Below are 14,373 nucleotides of genomic sequence, written 5' to 3'. Positions count from 1 at the left end.
CGGAAGCGAGTGGGGAGTCGCCCACCTGACCGGCCTCGCCCCCTCCGGAGTTTGCTGCAGCCCAGGGCACCAGATCCGGGAGAAGCCTGCCCGGGGCCAGCCAGTCCAATCGCCTCTCGCAGATTTCCCTCCGCTGGCGCGCAGCAGCGGCTCGTGGATTCGCGCGCGGGCTCGGGACGGCGCGAGCCCGGGTGGCGCGAGCCCCTGCGCGGCAGGGAGTGGCGCATGCGCCGCCGTCCCGCGAGCCCGCTGGGGCGAGCCGAGCCGCGGCGGCGCCGGGAGCCAGGCGGCGGAGCTGTGAGGAAGCGAGCGGCGGCGCGGGAGCAGCGGCGACGGACAGGTGGCGAGCCCTCGCCCGCGCCGCCTGGGGCTGCTGGGCCACCCGCGGATCCTCGCGGTCCAGACGTGGCGGGGGTGGCGGCGGCATCCCGTACGGCCTGTGAGGGATGCGCCGCCCACTGCCCCGCGCCGCCTGACCGCCCCCGCCTCGGCTCGCGGTGCGCCACAGCCTGGCCCGCGGCCGTCCCCGCCGCGTTGTCGCCCGGTCGCCGCGCCCGCGGGGCCGTGCCCGTCCCGGCCCGGCCATGTGGACCCCCACGGAGGAGGAGAAATACGGCGTAGGTAGGTGAGGCTCCGGTCTGGCCGCGGCGGAGGTTCTGGGGGACGCGCCCAGCTCCCGGCCACGCCTGGATTCGCACCCTCGTGCCCCCGCCCCTGCCCGCAGGCTGCGCGGCCTCTGCGCTGGGCGAGCGCGGGGTGGGGGCGGGTGCGGGGGTGGGCGCGGGTCTCTGTGTGCAGAGAGGGCGGCAGGGGGCGCTGGCGGTGCGGCCTTGGCAGGTGCGGCCCGCGGGAGGGGTGGGCAAGGCCCGGGCAGTTGCCTGAGGTTTCTGGTGTGGGCCACTGGGCAGTTTTACCCGAGAAGACAAATTCTGGGAATGTGTTTTCTTCGGTCCAAAAGCTCGATTTTAATGAGTTTCCGCACCTGAATTGAGCCCGATGGCTGTTTATTTTTGTACTGGAACCTTACAAGAAAACGGATGAAAAACATTGACATCATTTTTCCAATTCAAAAATTTGGACATTTGACTGCAAATATTTGGTTTGTTTTAATTTTTTTGCCTTTAGTATTAGAAATAATACTTTACAATGGGAAATGTGTTTGGACATGTATAAATGTTAAGTATTTTATAACATGGTTTTGTTTTCAAAAACACCTTGTTTTCAGATGAGAGACCCTATTCCTCTTAGAAACCCCTTTTTATCAGTTGTAAGTGTTAAACTCCAGAAGCTAAATAATTCTTACAATATTCAACTTCTTTAAAAAGAATATTCAGTAAAGTATTGAATGTTTTACTTTTGCAGTGTTAGTGTTTTGTGGCAATTACGTGATAGAGTTAAGCCTCATTGCATCACCTATCATCTTGTTTAGTTAGAAACAGATTTAAAATGTTGACTGTACAGGTTTTGTTTTTCCTAAGCTCATCATGGAAAATTTTAGATAGGAAATCATCCTAAACATGTTTTTTCGTTTCCCGTCTTTACTGCAATTTAATCAAGATGTAGTTCACAATTCACTACCAAATAACTTGAAACTGCAGTGGCAACGATTGTTTTGGAATGCTATCAGGCAGGTTATCATGTGAAAATGGAATTTATTTAAATTCAAGGACCAGCAGAGAGGCCTTCTATTCTAGTAGAATATCTTGTTTTACGAGGTAACTTTCGGAAACGATTAGCTATGCTAGCATGGTGGTGATAAAGGGAGCTCTAGTCCTAGAGTCTCTATTGAGAAGGAGTTGGGAAATGATGAGGAGAGCTGCTATTCACCTCTGGGGACATTTTACCTCTTTTCTTAGAGTATTCCCTGAATACTGAGTTGATTTTGTGAAATGAGGAGTTAGTGGTTTATCTTCTCCATAACTCACTCCCAGAACTGCTTAACTAGAATAACAAGCAATTGATGTGAGTGGTCACCTCTCCAGTGGCACCCTATGATTGATTTTTTTAGCGGGGGAGGAGCCCTTGAGTAGTGGACAAAGTGGAATCCAGAGTCCTAGCTTCTCTTTACTGGTGTTGTAGGCAAGTAATTTAACATCATTTTCTTAATGTGTAAATTGGGGATAATGTTTACCTATCTTACAGGGTTGTGAAAGTGAAATGAGAACATACTGAATGCTTAATAAGCGTTAGTTTCTTCTTTTCCCCTTAGTATTTAGACTAATAACACTAGGTGTGTTTGTTCTGAGACAGAGCCAATGCAAGGTAATCAAGATAGGTATATGTGAATCTCAAAGCTCTAGGATTTGCTGTGTGATTTACTCGGGAAGAGGCAATGCAATTCTTGCATTCCTAGGACCGTGTGTTTAGCTTTAAAAAAATTGTTATTCCCTTTGGAGGGCCACAGCATTGGGCTCAGGGCAGGGCTTAAACGCTTGCTAAATGAGAGAGACAGTTGCACAGAAGGCATTTTCATAGCAGCTCTGGTTTAATATAATTTAGATGCCCTTTCTACCAAACCAAGCAACTCTCTCCCCTGTTTATCTCACAGTCTTCTTCTACTATCCCTTCTTCAGTTATGATCTAAAAGTTTTTCTGTAAATTGTTTAAAACTCAGGACACATTTTTTTTTTTTTCATAAAGATGTTAAGGCTGCACTTCTAGGCCTTTTCATAAAATCCACTTTATAAGGTAGCTTATACATTATGCTTATGAGAAAAATAGTTAATTAAAATGGCATTTTGCTGCATCATTTAATTGCTATGAGGGCTAGCTTGAAGATGTAACCATTATCATTGTTGCTGTGAGAAAACGTTTTGAGTTTCAGCTTTGATTTTTATGACTAACTGGGAGCACAGATTTCTGTCTCTGTCAACCTATAATCAGTTGTACAGCAAGGAGGGAAACCCCTTACACTTCACTTCCTACCAATTTGGAGAAATTTGTGGAAGGCCTCCTTTTGCCCTGATTTTAGTGAGGGAAGGAGTCCCCCCTTGCAGCAGTACAAAGGAGTTTTTTCCATTGCAGTTGTTCATTTGTTTTTGAGATCCTGTAGTATCTTATTCAATTTTTTATAATATAGGAATTCTTTACCAGTTATAACATGACTGAATTATTTGGTTTATTCATTTAGGATGAGGAGATGACTGAGGTCCCCTTTCCATTGTAATAGTGACTTTAGGCAGTGGGGAGGACATTATCCTTTTCTGAGGGTCGATGATAAGCCTGTCAGCGTGCCAGGGACTCTCACTTAGGTAACCCCATGTCAATTCCCAGAGTAGTCTTAATGTTGTCATTATCACACAGATGAAGAAACTGGATCCCAAACGTTGTTAATTTTTTTTTTTTTGTCCTTCAGCGATTGTATATTTCCTTTAATTTTCTTCTTGGTAGTGGGCAGTATTTTGTGATATACTTGACTGTCCTGCTGTCTTTCTCTGATATTGTAAGGGACTGTTCTTTACTGAACTCCTTCACTCATGTTTTGACTTCTCATGTCTCTTTCCCTCTTAGAGAATCTCTGCTTTCTTTTCTGTTGCCATGAAAAGAAAGTACTTGGAAAGTCCTGCACCCTTCCATTCTTTATTCTACCTTTCCAAGAAGCTTCCTGCTCTAAAGTGTATTAGGTGAGAAAAATCCAGCTATTTTTGTGAAACAACTGTTTTTCCCTATACTGACTGTACCCAAAGTACCAAAAGTAGAAAACGAAAGCCAAGAAAATACTTTTCTCACCCTCTAATAGCAGGAACAGCAAACACCAACAATTTTTAAAACAAGAATATTTGTAATTAAACTCCTTGAATAGAAAAGCAGTAATGGTTTGAGTATGTGTGTATTAGTTTGATGTCTTAAAAGTGGAAGCTGCTTCAGAAGGTTATCTTGTTTATTCTGCTGCTGTCATGAGGCAGTTTTTTTTTTTTTTGAGAGAGATGGGGTCCTGCTCTTGTCACCCCCCAGGCTGGAGTGCAGTGGCATGATCATAGTTCACTGCAGCCTTGAACTCCTGGCCTCAAGTGATCCACCTGCCTTGGCCTCTCGAAGTGCTGGAATTACAGGCATGAGCCACCGTGCCCGGCTTTTTTTTTTTTTTTTTTAAGACAGAGTCTTGCTTTGTCACCCAGGATAGTGTGCCATGGCATGATCATAGCTCACAGTAACCTTGAACTCCTGGGCTCAAGCCATCCTTTGCAGTAGCTAGGACAACAGGCCCGCGCCACCACGCCCAGCTAATTTTTAAAATTTTTTTGTAGAGACTGGGTCTCGCTATTTTGCTCAGGGTGGTCTTGAACTCCTGGTCTCAAGAGACCCTCCCTCCTTAGCCTCCCGAAGTGGCAAGTTTACAGGCATGAGCCACTGCACCCAGCCTGCTGCCTACTTTTTAATGGGATTATTTGGTTTTGCTGTTGAGTTCCTTGTATGTTCTGAATATTAGTCCCTTATCAGATAAATAGTTTGCAAATATTTTCTCCCATTCTGTAGGTTGTCTGTTTACTCTGTTTGTTTCCTTTGCTGTGCAGAAGCTTTTAGTTTAATGTAGTCCCACTTGTCTTTTTTTGTTTTTGTTGCCTGTGCTTTTGAGGTCTTAGTCATAAAATCTTTGCCTAGATGAATGTCCTGAAGCATTTTCCCTATGTTTTCTTTTAGTAGATACATAGTTTTGGGTCTTACGTTAAAGTTTTTAATCATTTTAAGTCTGTTGAGTAGACTTCAGATTTCTAGTTCATTTTATTATGCAGTGTTATGCTTTAGAAACGTTAAGCTAAATTGTAAACATGGCACCTATTTCTGTGTAGTATTATTAGACATATTCTGATGCACGACAGTCTCAAAAGAATGGTCATTGAGGTTGAAAGTACTTTTATCATCATACCATATTTTTACATTGGTGCTAAATTTTAATTTTTAATAGCTTGTATTTTGAATTTTTTTGAATTTTTGTTTCTATTCTTTAAGAATGATCTGAAATTATTCCCAATATGTAAACATTATTGGATATACTGTATTATGATTTGAATTCCAATGTTACGCTTTTAATGTAATGAACAAACCTGTTTATGATTATGCGTTTAAGTGTCTTGCATACCCCCTCTTGACAGATTTTGCATGGAAAGCAAGTTTTTTTTTTTTTTTTTTTCCACATAAAGGCTCTCGAAACCTTAAAAAAATTGTTTATATATTACCAAATTATTTTAGCTGTGGCCTAAGTACTTACAGTTGATTTGCTGTATCACACCTTAGGATACTCTAGTAAAGATAATTACTATGTTGGGAACTGCCATTCAGAAGCTTCCTGTTTTCCTGCTTATCTACAATGGATTAAAATCACATCCTCCTGCTTCAATCTAATTCTCCCTCTCCCTTTGGAACTCATTCATGCGCTCTTGCTAATAAGTGAGAACCAACATGATAGAAGAATTAGAGTGTGATAAAACAGAACTTGATAGTACTGTTTAGTACCATACCTTCAACAGATATGTATTTGGCCTATATTCAAACATATCTATTGCCAGTGCCCTTACCACTTTTTGGGACAGTCCATTTTATTGTTAGCCGTATGAGAACATTCTTATTGAGTATAATAATGACTTCCTGTAGTTTCTTATAATTCCTTGTTCTGTGCTTGCATATAAATAACTTGCATCATAGCTCTTCAGTAAGTAATAAATTTTAGAACTCTAAGAAATCTTAGAGATAATATGGTTTAAGGCCCTAGAGCTAAGACTAGTTGGAATAGCTAGCATTTATTGAGTGTTTATCATATGTCTAGTACTTTCATGTTATGGTTCAAATTTGCATGTTCAGCCTTATCCACTGACCTGTTTATACTTCACCCTTTAGCCAAACTGAACTTTCCCCAGGTTCTTCTGTTTGTACTTAACTTAAAACTAGTGCTGCCATGTGCCAGGATCGTTAAACACTTGTTTGCTGCATCATGTCTTTGTTCATATTGTTCCTTCTACATAGAGTGCCTTTCCCCCATGTCTTCATTTCTCAAATTATTTTCAGCCTGCCAAGACTTCTCTCATATATTGTTATCTCTGTAAATCCTGTCCTAGATTCTTGGCCCTACCCCTCTCTTTCTCCAACCAGATATATTTTATTCTGTATTAAATCTTGTTATACTTTGTACTCCATAGTGTTACATTAACCTTATTCTCTTCCATTAGACTAATGTCTTTCCAACTTTTGACTATGACCTACAATAAGAAATACATTTAAAATTGTTATCTTGGGCTGGGCACAATGGCTTATGTATGTATGTAATCCCAGCACTTTGGGAGGCCTAGTTTGGCGGATCACTTGAGATCAGGAGTTCGAGACCAGCCTGGTCAACATGATGAAACCGTTTCCACTAAAAATATAAAAATTAGCTGAATGTGGTGGTATACCCTTGTAATCCTAGCTACTTGGGAGGCTGAGGCAGGCGAATCGCTTGAACCTAGGAAGGGGAGGTTGCAGTGAGCAGAGATCGCACCACTGCACTCCAGTCTGGGCGACAGAGTGAGACTCAGATCATCTAAAAAAAAAATTGTTATTTTATATGTGTGTATTATGTGCATTTATTCATATGTATGAAAAAGTTAAAAGTTTAATGATATGGTACTTTTATTGTGTCCTTTGTGCAGTATATGCTGATATTTTCTGTTTTATTTTATTAAAAAATATTGGTGACAACTCAATTGATTTTGTGAGCCATAGTTTAAAAAAACATGCTTTAAAAGTAGGGATTATGGGGCCAGGTATAGTGGCTCACGCCTGTAATCCCAGCATTTTGAGAGGCCAAGGAGGATGGATCACGAGGTCAGGAGTTCAAGATCTGCTTGACCAACATGGTGAAACCCTGTCTCTACTAAAAATACAAAAATTAGCCAGGTGTGGTGATGCGTGCCTATAATCCCAGCTATTCAGGAAGCTGAGGCAGGAGAATCATGTGAACCCGGGAGGGTAAGGCTGCAGTTAGCCAAGATTGTGCTACTGCACTCCAGCCTAGGCAACAGAGCGAGACTCCATTAAAAAAAATAAATAAATAAAGAGAAGTAGGGATTATGCAATACTTATCTTTGTTTGTTTTATGTTTTTGAGAGGGAGCCTTGCCCTGTCACCCCAATATGGAGTGCAGTGGCGCAATCTTGGCTTAGTGCAACCTCTGCCTCCCAGGTTCAAGTGATTCTCGTGCCTCAGCCTCCTAAGCAGCTGGGATTACAGGTGCATGCTACCACACTTGGCTAATTTTTGTGTTCTTAGTAGAGATGGTATTTCACTGTGTGTTCCAGGCTAGTTTGAACTCCTAATTTCAAGTGATCCTTCTAAAGTGTTGGGAGTACAGGTGTGAGCCACTGCACCCAGCCCATCTTTGTATTCTTGGCAGATATACCTCAGATCCAGGCTTGTAGAAGGTTTTACACCCACATTTGTAGCATCAAATTGGACATGTTTGTTAATATGGCATAAAGACTGACTTTTGGAGACTTTTGGGCTGCCATTTCACACTGATTGCTCATATTGAATTTATAACAACTAAATTCTAGGTTTTATTTCATGTGAACTGAAGTCAAGCTATATCCCCTCCATCTTGAACTTCTGTGATTGATATTAAACAGAAATACAAAATTTTAGTTTTATTTTAAAAATATTTTATATTTGTGTTAACATTTTAACTACCGTATTTGGCTCATGAGTACAACCTGTCAAATCTTTTTGAAGCTTAAATATGTGATTCAAGATTTTACCATCTTTTCTTTGAACCTTTACATAATTGATAAGCATGTCTTCTGTGTTTTTCCAAGTGGCTAATAAACAAGTGTGTAAACAAGGCCGGGCTTGGTGGCTCATGCATATAATCCCAGCACTTTGGGAGGCCGAGGTGGGTGGATCACGAGGTCAAGAGATCGAGAGGTCAACATCGTGAAACCCCGTCTCTACTAAAAATACAGAAATTAGCTGGGCATGGTGGTGCATGCCTGTAGTCCCAGCTACTCCAGAGACTGAGCCAGGAGAATTGCTTGAACCCAGGAGGTGGAGGTTGCGGTGAGCCAAGATCGCACCATTGCTCTCCAGCCTGGGTAACAAGAGCGAAACTCCATCTCAAAAAAAGAAAAAGAAAGTATGTAAACAAGTAGTGTTTACGGTGTTGTGATTTGGATGCAGACTATTTGTATGAACATTTTGTGATTGTGCCAGCTGTGCCACCTTTGTGAACTAGATAATGTTTGGGGTTAGGTTGGGCTCCTTAGCCTTAATTCATGGCTATGGTGTTTTAAGGGGGAAAGATGCTGCTAAAAGCTCTGTATGGACTTATTAAAGCATGGGGAGTGAGAAAGAAATATCAGCATTGGAAAGATATTAACTTCATTTTCATGTTCCTCTACAGGAGGAAGGGTGGTACTAAACTTTTCTTGAGTTTTGTTTCTGACATTCCCCTCCCCTCACCTGTCCTCCTCTCCCCACAATGGCGTCTCGCTCTGTCACCCAGGCTGGAGTGCAGTGGTGCAATCTTGGCTTACTGCAACCTCTGCCTCCTGGGTTCAAGCGATTCTCCTGCCTCAGCCTCCCGAGTAGCTGGGACTACAGGCCCATGCCACCACACCCAGCTAACTTTTTTTTTGTGTGTGTATTTTTAGTAGAGATGGGGTTTCACCATTGTTGGCCAGGCTGGGCTTGAATTCCTGACCTCAAGTGATCTGCCTGTCTTGACTTACCAAAGAGCTGGGATTACAGGCATGAGCCACTGTGCCCAGGCTCTCTCCACATTTTCTACACTCTAGATATACTGGATAATTCACCCTTTTCCAGACGGGACTATAATGTTTCTACCTTTATTGCTGTACTCAGGGTGTTGTTATATCATTGGAATTCTATGATTCCCTTTCTCTGCTTGGGGAATGTCAACTGAAAAAAAGCTCAAACGTCATCTCTTTTTTATGCCTTTCCCAACTCTGCCTGATATAAATAAGCATTGCTGCTTCTACTGCAGTTGATACCAACCTCTAGTATGGTATTTATCCCTTTAGATCGTATTTAATTGCATCTCTGTCTCAGGGACTGAGTTTCTTGAGGATAAGGAACTTTGTCTTCATGTTTGTATTATCAGGACCTAGTTCATAGTGAGTGACTGGTGAATGATTAATTAAGAGTCCAACCTAGTGAAGAATTTTATTTTGCTTTATTAATCCTCAGTATTTTAAAAGGCAGGCTGTAAATCTAATAATATTTGATTGTTAGAAATTTGTGACATCATGAGTATACTTCTTTTTTTACTCTTGGCCTTTCTCTTTCTTGAGCCTGTCAGAGAGATTTACTGCCTATGGCTAAGTTCAAATGACAGATTTTGAGTGGGAGCCTTAGGATTCCAGTATGAATCCCACTCTCTCACCTACAGTTTCACAGTCATCGCAACAGTGATCCAGAACTCTTATAGCAGGTAATTAGGATGCAGTTTGAACTTATCCCGACAATACCCCTTTTGTTTGACATCTTTGGGGAATGCTGTGTTTTAGATGAGTGACTTTTCCAGGGAACTCAAGGTTAAACCTTTAAGAGCACCAAGAAGATATTTTGTCTATTTTTGTTAGAGTTTTTTCTAAAATATGACATATCTAGTCTTTCCTATATTGTGAATTCAGTATCTTGAATACATTTGAGCTTTTTATTTTTCTATGTAACATTTCTTTCTGATTATATAAGATATATATCATTACAGAAATGTCAGTAAATGTAGAAAAACATATGAAAAGAACATAAAGGTGATCTCTTGTTACTTAGATAACCCCTCTCAACACATTAGCATATCTTTTTAGTTTTTTTTATGTATACATTTAGGTAGGCATTTAAAATAAATTTAGAACTATACTGCTTATATTGTTTTGCAGTCTACTTTTATTTTAAATCTGTCATACTTTGAACATGTTCTTATATCTGGATTCTTCACTGTTTTAAGACTGCTGTTCTGTAATACAGATATACTATCCTTTACTTACTTTCCTACTTTTGAGCAGTTGGGTGTTTGAAATTAACTGTTGCCAGATTGTCCTCTAGGACAGTGAGGGTACTTGTTTTCTGCATCTTTGTTAGCATTATTTCCTCCACATACTTGCATTTTGAAAAATTTCAAAATTGATACATGCTTGAGAGGAATAAATCCTCAAGCATGATAAAAGTAAAACGTCCTCTACTGCCACTTCTTTTCAGTTGTTTAACTGAATTTCTAGTGATTTGACATTATTAATACAAACAAGTGGTTATGATGGTTATGATGTTAATACAATGATATTTGTTTCTTCCTCACTGACATCCATAGGAAAATTGTTAGTTCCAGTGAGTGTATGCTTCAGGATGAAGTTCTCATCAAAGCTCCTTGTAGCTGGACTTGTCATGCCATTATGGTGTATTATGTCACCACCTTGACACAAAAATCCTGGAATCATTCTAAGAAAGCAGAACCCTTACTACCAAATTCTTTTTCTCTAGTGCTTAAAACATGAAAGTTTTCTGCTGTCTTTGGAACTTTATCTGCAAACAGCTCAAAGGCAATGTGGTCCAAGGGCTGTCCATGGCCCAGAACATGGTGGGGTTGACCATGGCTGGTGGCAGGGAGGTCTGGAGGTCTGGGGGGCAGTGGTGTCTGCAAAGCCTTGCCCATTTTCTTTTTTTGAAATGGACTTTTGCTCTTGTTTCCAGGTTGGGTGTAATGGTGTGATCTCGGCTCACTGCAACCTCCACCTCCTGGGTTCAAGCGATTCTCCTGCCTCAGCCTCCTGAGTAGCTGGGATTACAAGCATGTATCACCACGCCTGGCTAATTTGTATTTTTAGTAGAGATGGGGTTTCTCTATTTCGGACAGGCTGGTCTCAAACTCCCGACTTCAGGTGATCCACCCACCTTGGCCTCCCAAAGTGTTGGGATTACAGGCATCACAGCACCCAGCTAACTTGCCCATTTTCTAATTGAGTTGTTTGTTTTTTTTTGTTGTTGAGTTGTAGGAGTTCTTTATAGTTTTTGAATATTAATCCTTTATACAGTAGTCCACAACCTTTTTGACACCAGGGACTGGTTTTGTGGAAGACAGTTATTCCACAGATGGGATGGGGGGATGGTTTCAGGATGATTCAAGTGCATTACATTTATTGTGAACTTTATTTCTATTTTTATTACATTGTAATGTATAATGAAATAATTTTACAACTCACCATAATGTAGAATCAGTGGGAGCCCTGAACGTGTTTTCCTGCGACTTGATGGTCCCATTTGGGGATGATGGAAGACAGTGACACCAGAAGTGTGTTGCTTATGTCCAGTCTGTGCCTTAATTTCATTTTGGTTGCTCTCACTGCAGAAAACTCTGCTGCACAAAGATAGGATGTTGGAAATGGAAGCAGGCTTTTCAGTGCTTTTGTGGCAATCTCAGGATATTCCACCTTGACTTTAATGCAGAATGTATGGAGATTTGAAGTTATCCCAAACATGCTATTATTATTATTTGAGACAGAGTCTCTCCTCCCAGGTTCAGACAATTCTTCTGCCTCAGCCTCCCAAGTAGCTGGGGCTACAGATGTGTGCCACCACATCCAGCTAATTTTTGTATTTTTTAGTAGAGATGGGGTTTCACCATGTTGGCTAGGATGGTCTCAATCTCTTGACCTCATGATCCATCCGTCTTGGCCTTCCAAAGTAATTGCACCTGGGATTACAGGTGTGAGCCACTGCGCCTGGCCCCAAACATACTATTAATGCTCCCATCATTTGTGATCTCAAGCAGTTGATCCTCTTCTAGCATGGACAAAGTTGATTCACTTGGTTTGTTCACAAATGGGTCGTAGAACCATTCCTTCCCAGTTTGGGGGTCTTTTGTGGTTGGGAAGTAACGCTCAGACTCTTTTGAAAGCTGAGATAGGTGATCATGCGCCAGCTGGAAGAAAGAAGGCCCTAGCTCAGTCTCTTAAAATCTCTGCTGGTTGAGGGAGGTAGCTCAAACCTATAATCCCAGCACTTTGGGAGGCTGAGGCGGGTGGATCACCTGAGGTCAGGAGTTTGAGACCAGCCTGGCCAATGTGGTGAAAACTATCACTACTAAAAATATAAAAATTAGCTGGGTATGGTGACGCACACCTGTAATCCCAGCTATTGGGGAGGCTGAGGAAGGAAAATCACTTGAACCTGGGAGATGGAGGCTGCAGTGAGCTGAGATTGTGCCACTGCACTCCAGCTTGGACAACCGAGTGAGACTCGATCATCAAACAAATAAACAAACAAATAAATAAAAGGCTGGGTGCAGTGGCTCATGCCTATAATCCCAGCACTTTGGGAGGCCAAGGCGGGTGGATCCCTTGAGGTCAGGAATTCAAGACCAGACTGGCCAGCATGGTGAAACCCCATCTCTACTAAAAATACAAAAAATTAGCTGGGCTTAGTGGTGTGTGTCTGTAATCTCTGCTACTTGGGAGGCTGAAGTAGGAGAATTGCTTGAACCTGGGAGGCAGAGGTTGCAGTGAGCCGAAATTGCGCCACTGCACTCTAGCAACAGAGTGAGACTTGGTCTTAAAACAAAACAAAACAAAAACTCTTTGCTAAATCCCAGTGTCCACTTATTGCCCCCATAATTATAGTTTTGGTTCAAATGCAGCCACTTTATCTGCTGACTTGAACATGGTGTTGTTTGCCCCTGAAGCGACGTATTGAGTAGGTTGAATATGTCACACAAGTAAGCAGTTTGTGACCCATTCTGTTTCACTGGAATATGCTGCCAGTGGTGACTGACTGTATTTCTAAAAGAAATCATTGGAGCTGCTCTCATAACTCAAAAACTCTGGCCAGTGATCTACCTTTAGAAAGCCATCTCACTACTGTATATAAGAGAAGACATGTATGCTGTATGTCCATCTCCTCACAGAGCTACATGAATGGACATGAGCTAAGGGCATGTACTTTAATGTGGTTGGTAATTTTAATCACATCTTGCAAAATGTTAAGTTCAGGCGGCATATTTTGTTTTTTTAAAAAATTTTATTTATTGTGAGATGGAGTCTTGCTCTGTCTCCCAGGCTGTTGCGGAGTGGCATGATCTTGGCTCACTGCAGCTTCCACCTCCTGGGTTCAAGCAATTCTCCTGCCTCAGCCAACATTTTTTGACACAGTTTATAGACTTTTATTCACAAGTGACCTCTTTGACTTGAGTAGTGAAACTAGAAAGCTTTCCAGTCATGGCAGGCATTCTATCTATGCATATACTGACACAAAATCACTAATGCAGTTTTTCTGATATGTAATTGTTCAAAGACTTGAATAGTTCTGCAGCTGTGGTACTGGTTGGCAGTGAAGGTGCACACAACATATCCTTATGTGCATCTTCCTGAAAAATATATTGCACAGAAACAAGCATTGTTGCCTTGTCAACATTGCTATATTTGTCAACCTGGATTGTGTACCACAGTGACTAATTAATCCTCTCAAACAGTTGTACCTCAGTATCTTCTGCTCTTTTATCAATTTGTCTAATTATGGTGCTAGCCGAAAGAGAAACATGTGCCACCTTTTGAACTGCAGCCTCTCCTAAAAGTTGCTGACAAATGTCCTCAGCAGCAGGCAGGATCAACTCTTCACCAATAGTAAAGGGCTTAGTTTTAGTGATGTGGTTAGCCACTAAGAATGATGGTCTCAAGTGCAGACACATTTGATGAAGTGGTGACCTTCAATAATTGCTTCTGTTCTTCGTGTTTACTACTTTTTTCTTTTGAAAATCTCCAAAGCCTTGTCTTTTAATGCAAGGTGCTTGGTCTCCATGTGGTGAAACAGTTTTGAAGGATTCATGGCTTTGTCGGATAGCTGGTTGCCACATGCTATACAAAGTACTTAGAGAATGTGAATCATCTGTTGTAGTGAACCTGTAATTTAAGTAGGACTCTTGTTATTTTCATTTATTTATTAGTTATTTTTTGAGACAGAGTCTCACTTTGTTGCCCAGGCTGGAGTGCAGTGGTGCAGTCTTGGCTCACTACAACCTCCACCTCCCAGGTTCAAGCGATTCTCCTGCCTCTGCCTCCCAAGTAGCTGGGATTATAGGTGCATGCACCACTCCCGGCTAACTTGTGTATTTTTAGTAGAGATAGGGTTTCACCATGTTGGCTAGACTGGTCTCAAACTTCTGACCTCAGGTGATCTGCCTGCCTCGGCCTCTTAAAGTGCTGGGATACAGGCATGAGCCACCACACCCAGCCGATATTTTCTTTTAAATGTAACTTTCTGTATTGTTGGCCTTTATATATATATATATATATACACACACACACACACACACATACATATACATACATATATTCACTTTAGGTTCTGGGGTACATGTGCAGAACATGTAGGATTGCTGCATAGGTACATACATAGCAA

The 14,373-nt window shown here is 41.8% G+C and overlaps 1 protein-coding gene across 7 annotated transcripts in view; it reads left to right on the top strand.

Annotated features, from left to right (window-relative positions):
* Positions 1-232: 232 nt before the first annotated feature.
* DOCK3 (dedicator of cytokinesis 3) overlaps positions 233-14,373 on the top strand; it is a 656,527-nt gene continuing 642,386 nt past the window's right edge. For all 7 annotated transcript variants that reach the window (XM_074403778.1, XM_074403777.1, XM_074403779.1 and 4 more), the window contains exon 1: positions 233-621. In XM_074403778.1, coding sequence (XP_074259879.1) covers positions 585-621 — 37 coding nt within the window. In that variant the 5' untranslated portion in view covers positions 233-584. The remainder of the gene's footprint in view (positions 622-14,373) is intronic.

This window comes from Saimiri boliviensis, chromosome 8 (genome assembly GCF_048565385.1).
Source record: "Saimiri boliviensis isolate mSaiBol1 chromosome 8, mSaiBol1.pri, whole genome shotgun sequence".
Taxonomy (NCBI): domain Eukaryota; kingdom Metazoa; phylum Chordata; class Mammalia; order Primates; family Cebidae; genus Saimiri; species Saimiri boliviensis.
The sequence above is the reverse complement of the archived record's forward strand: the minus strand, read 5'-3'. Positions and strand labels throughout refer to the sequence as shown.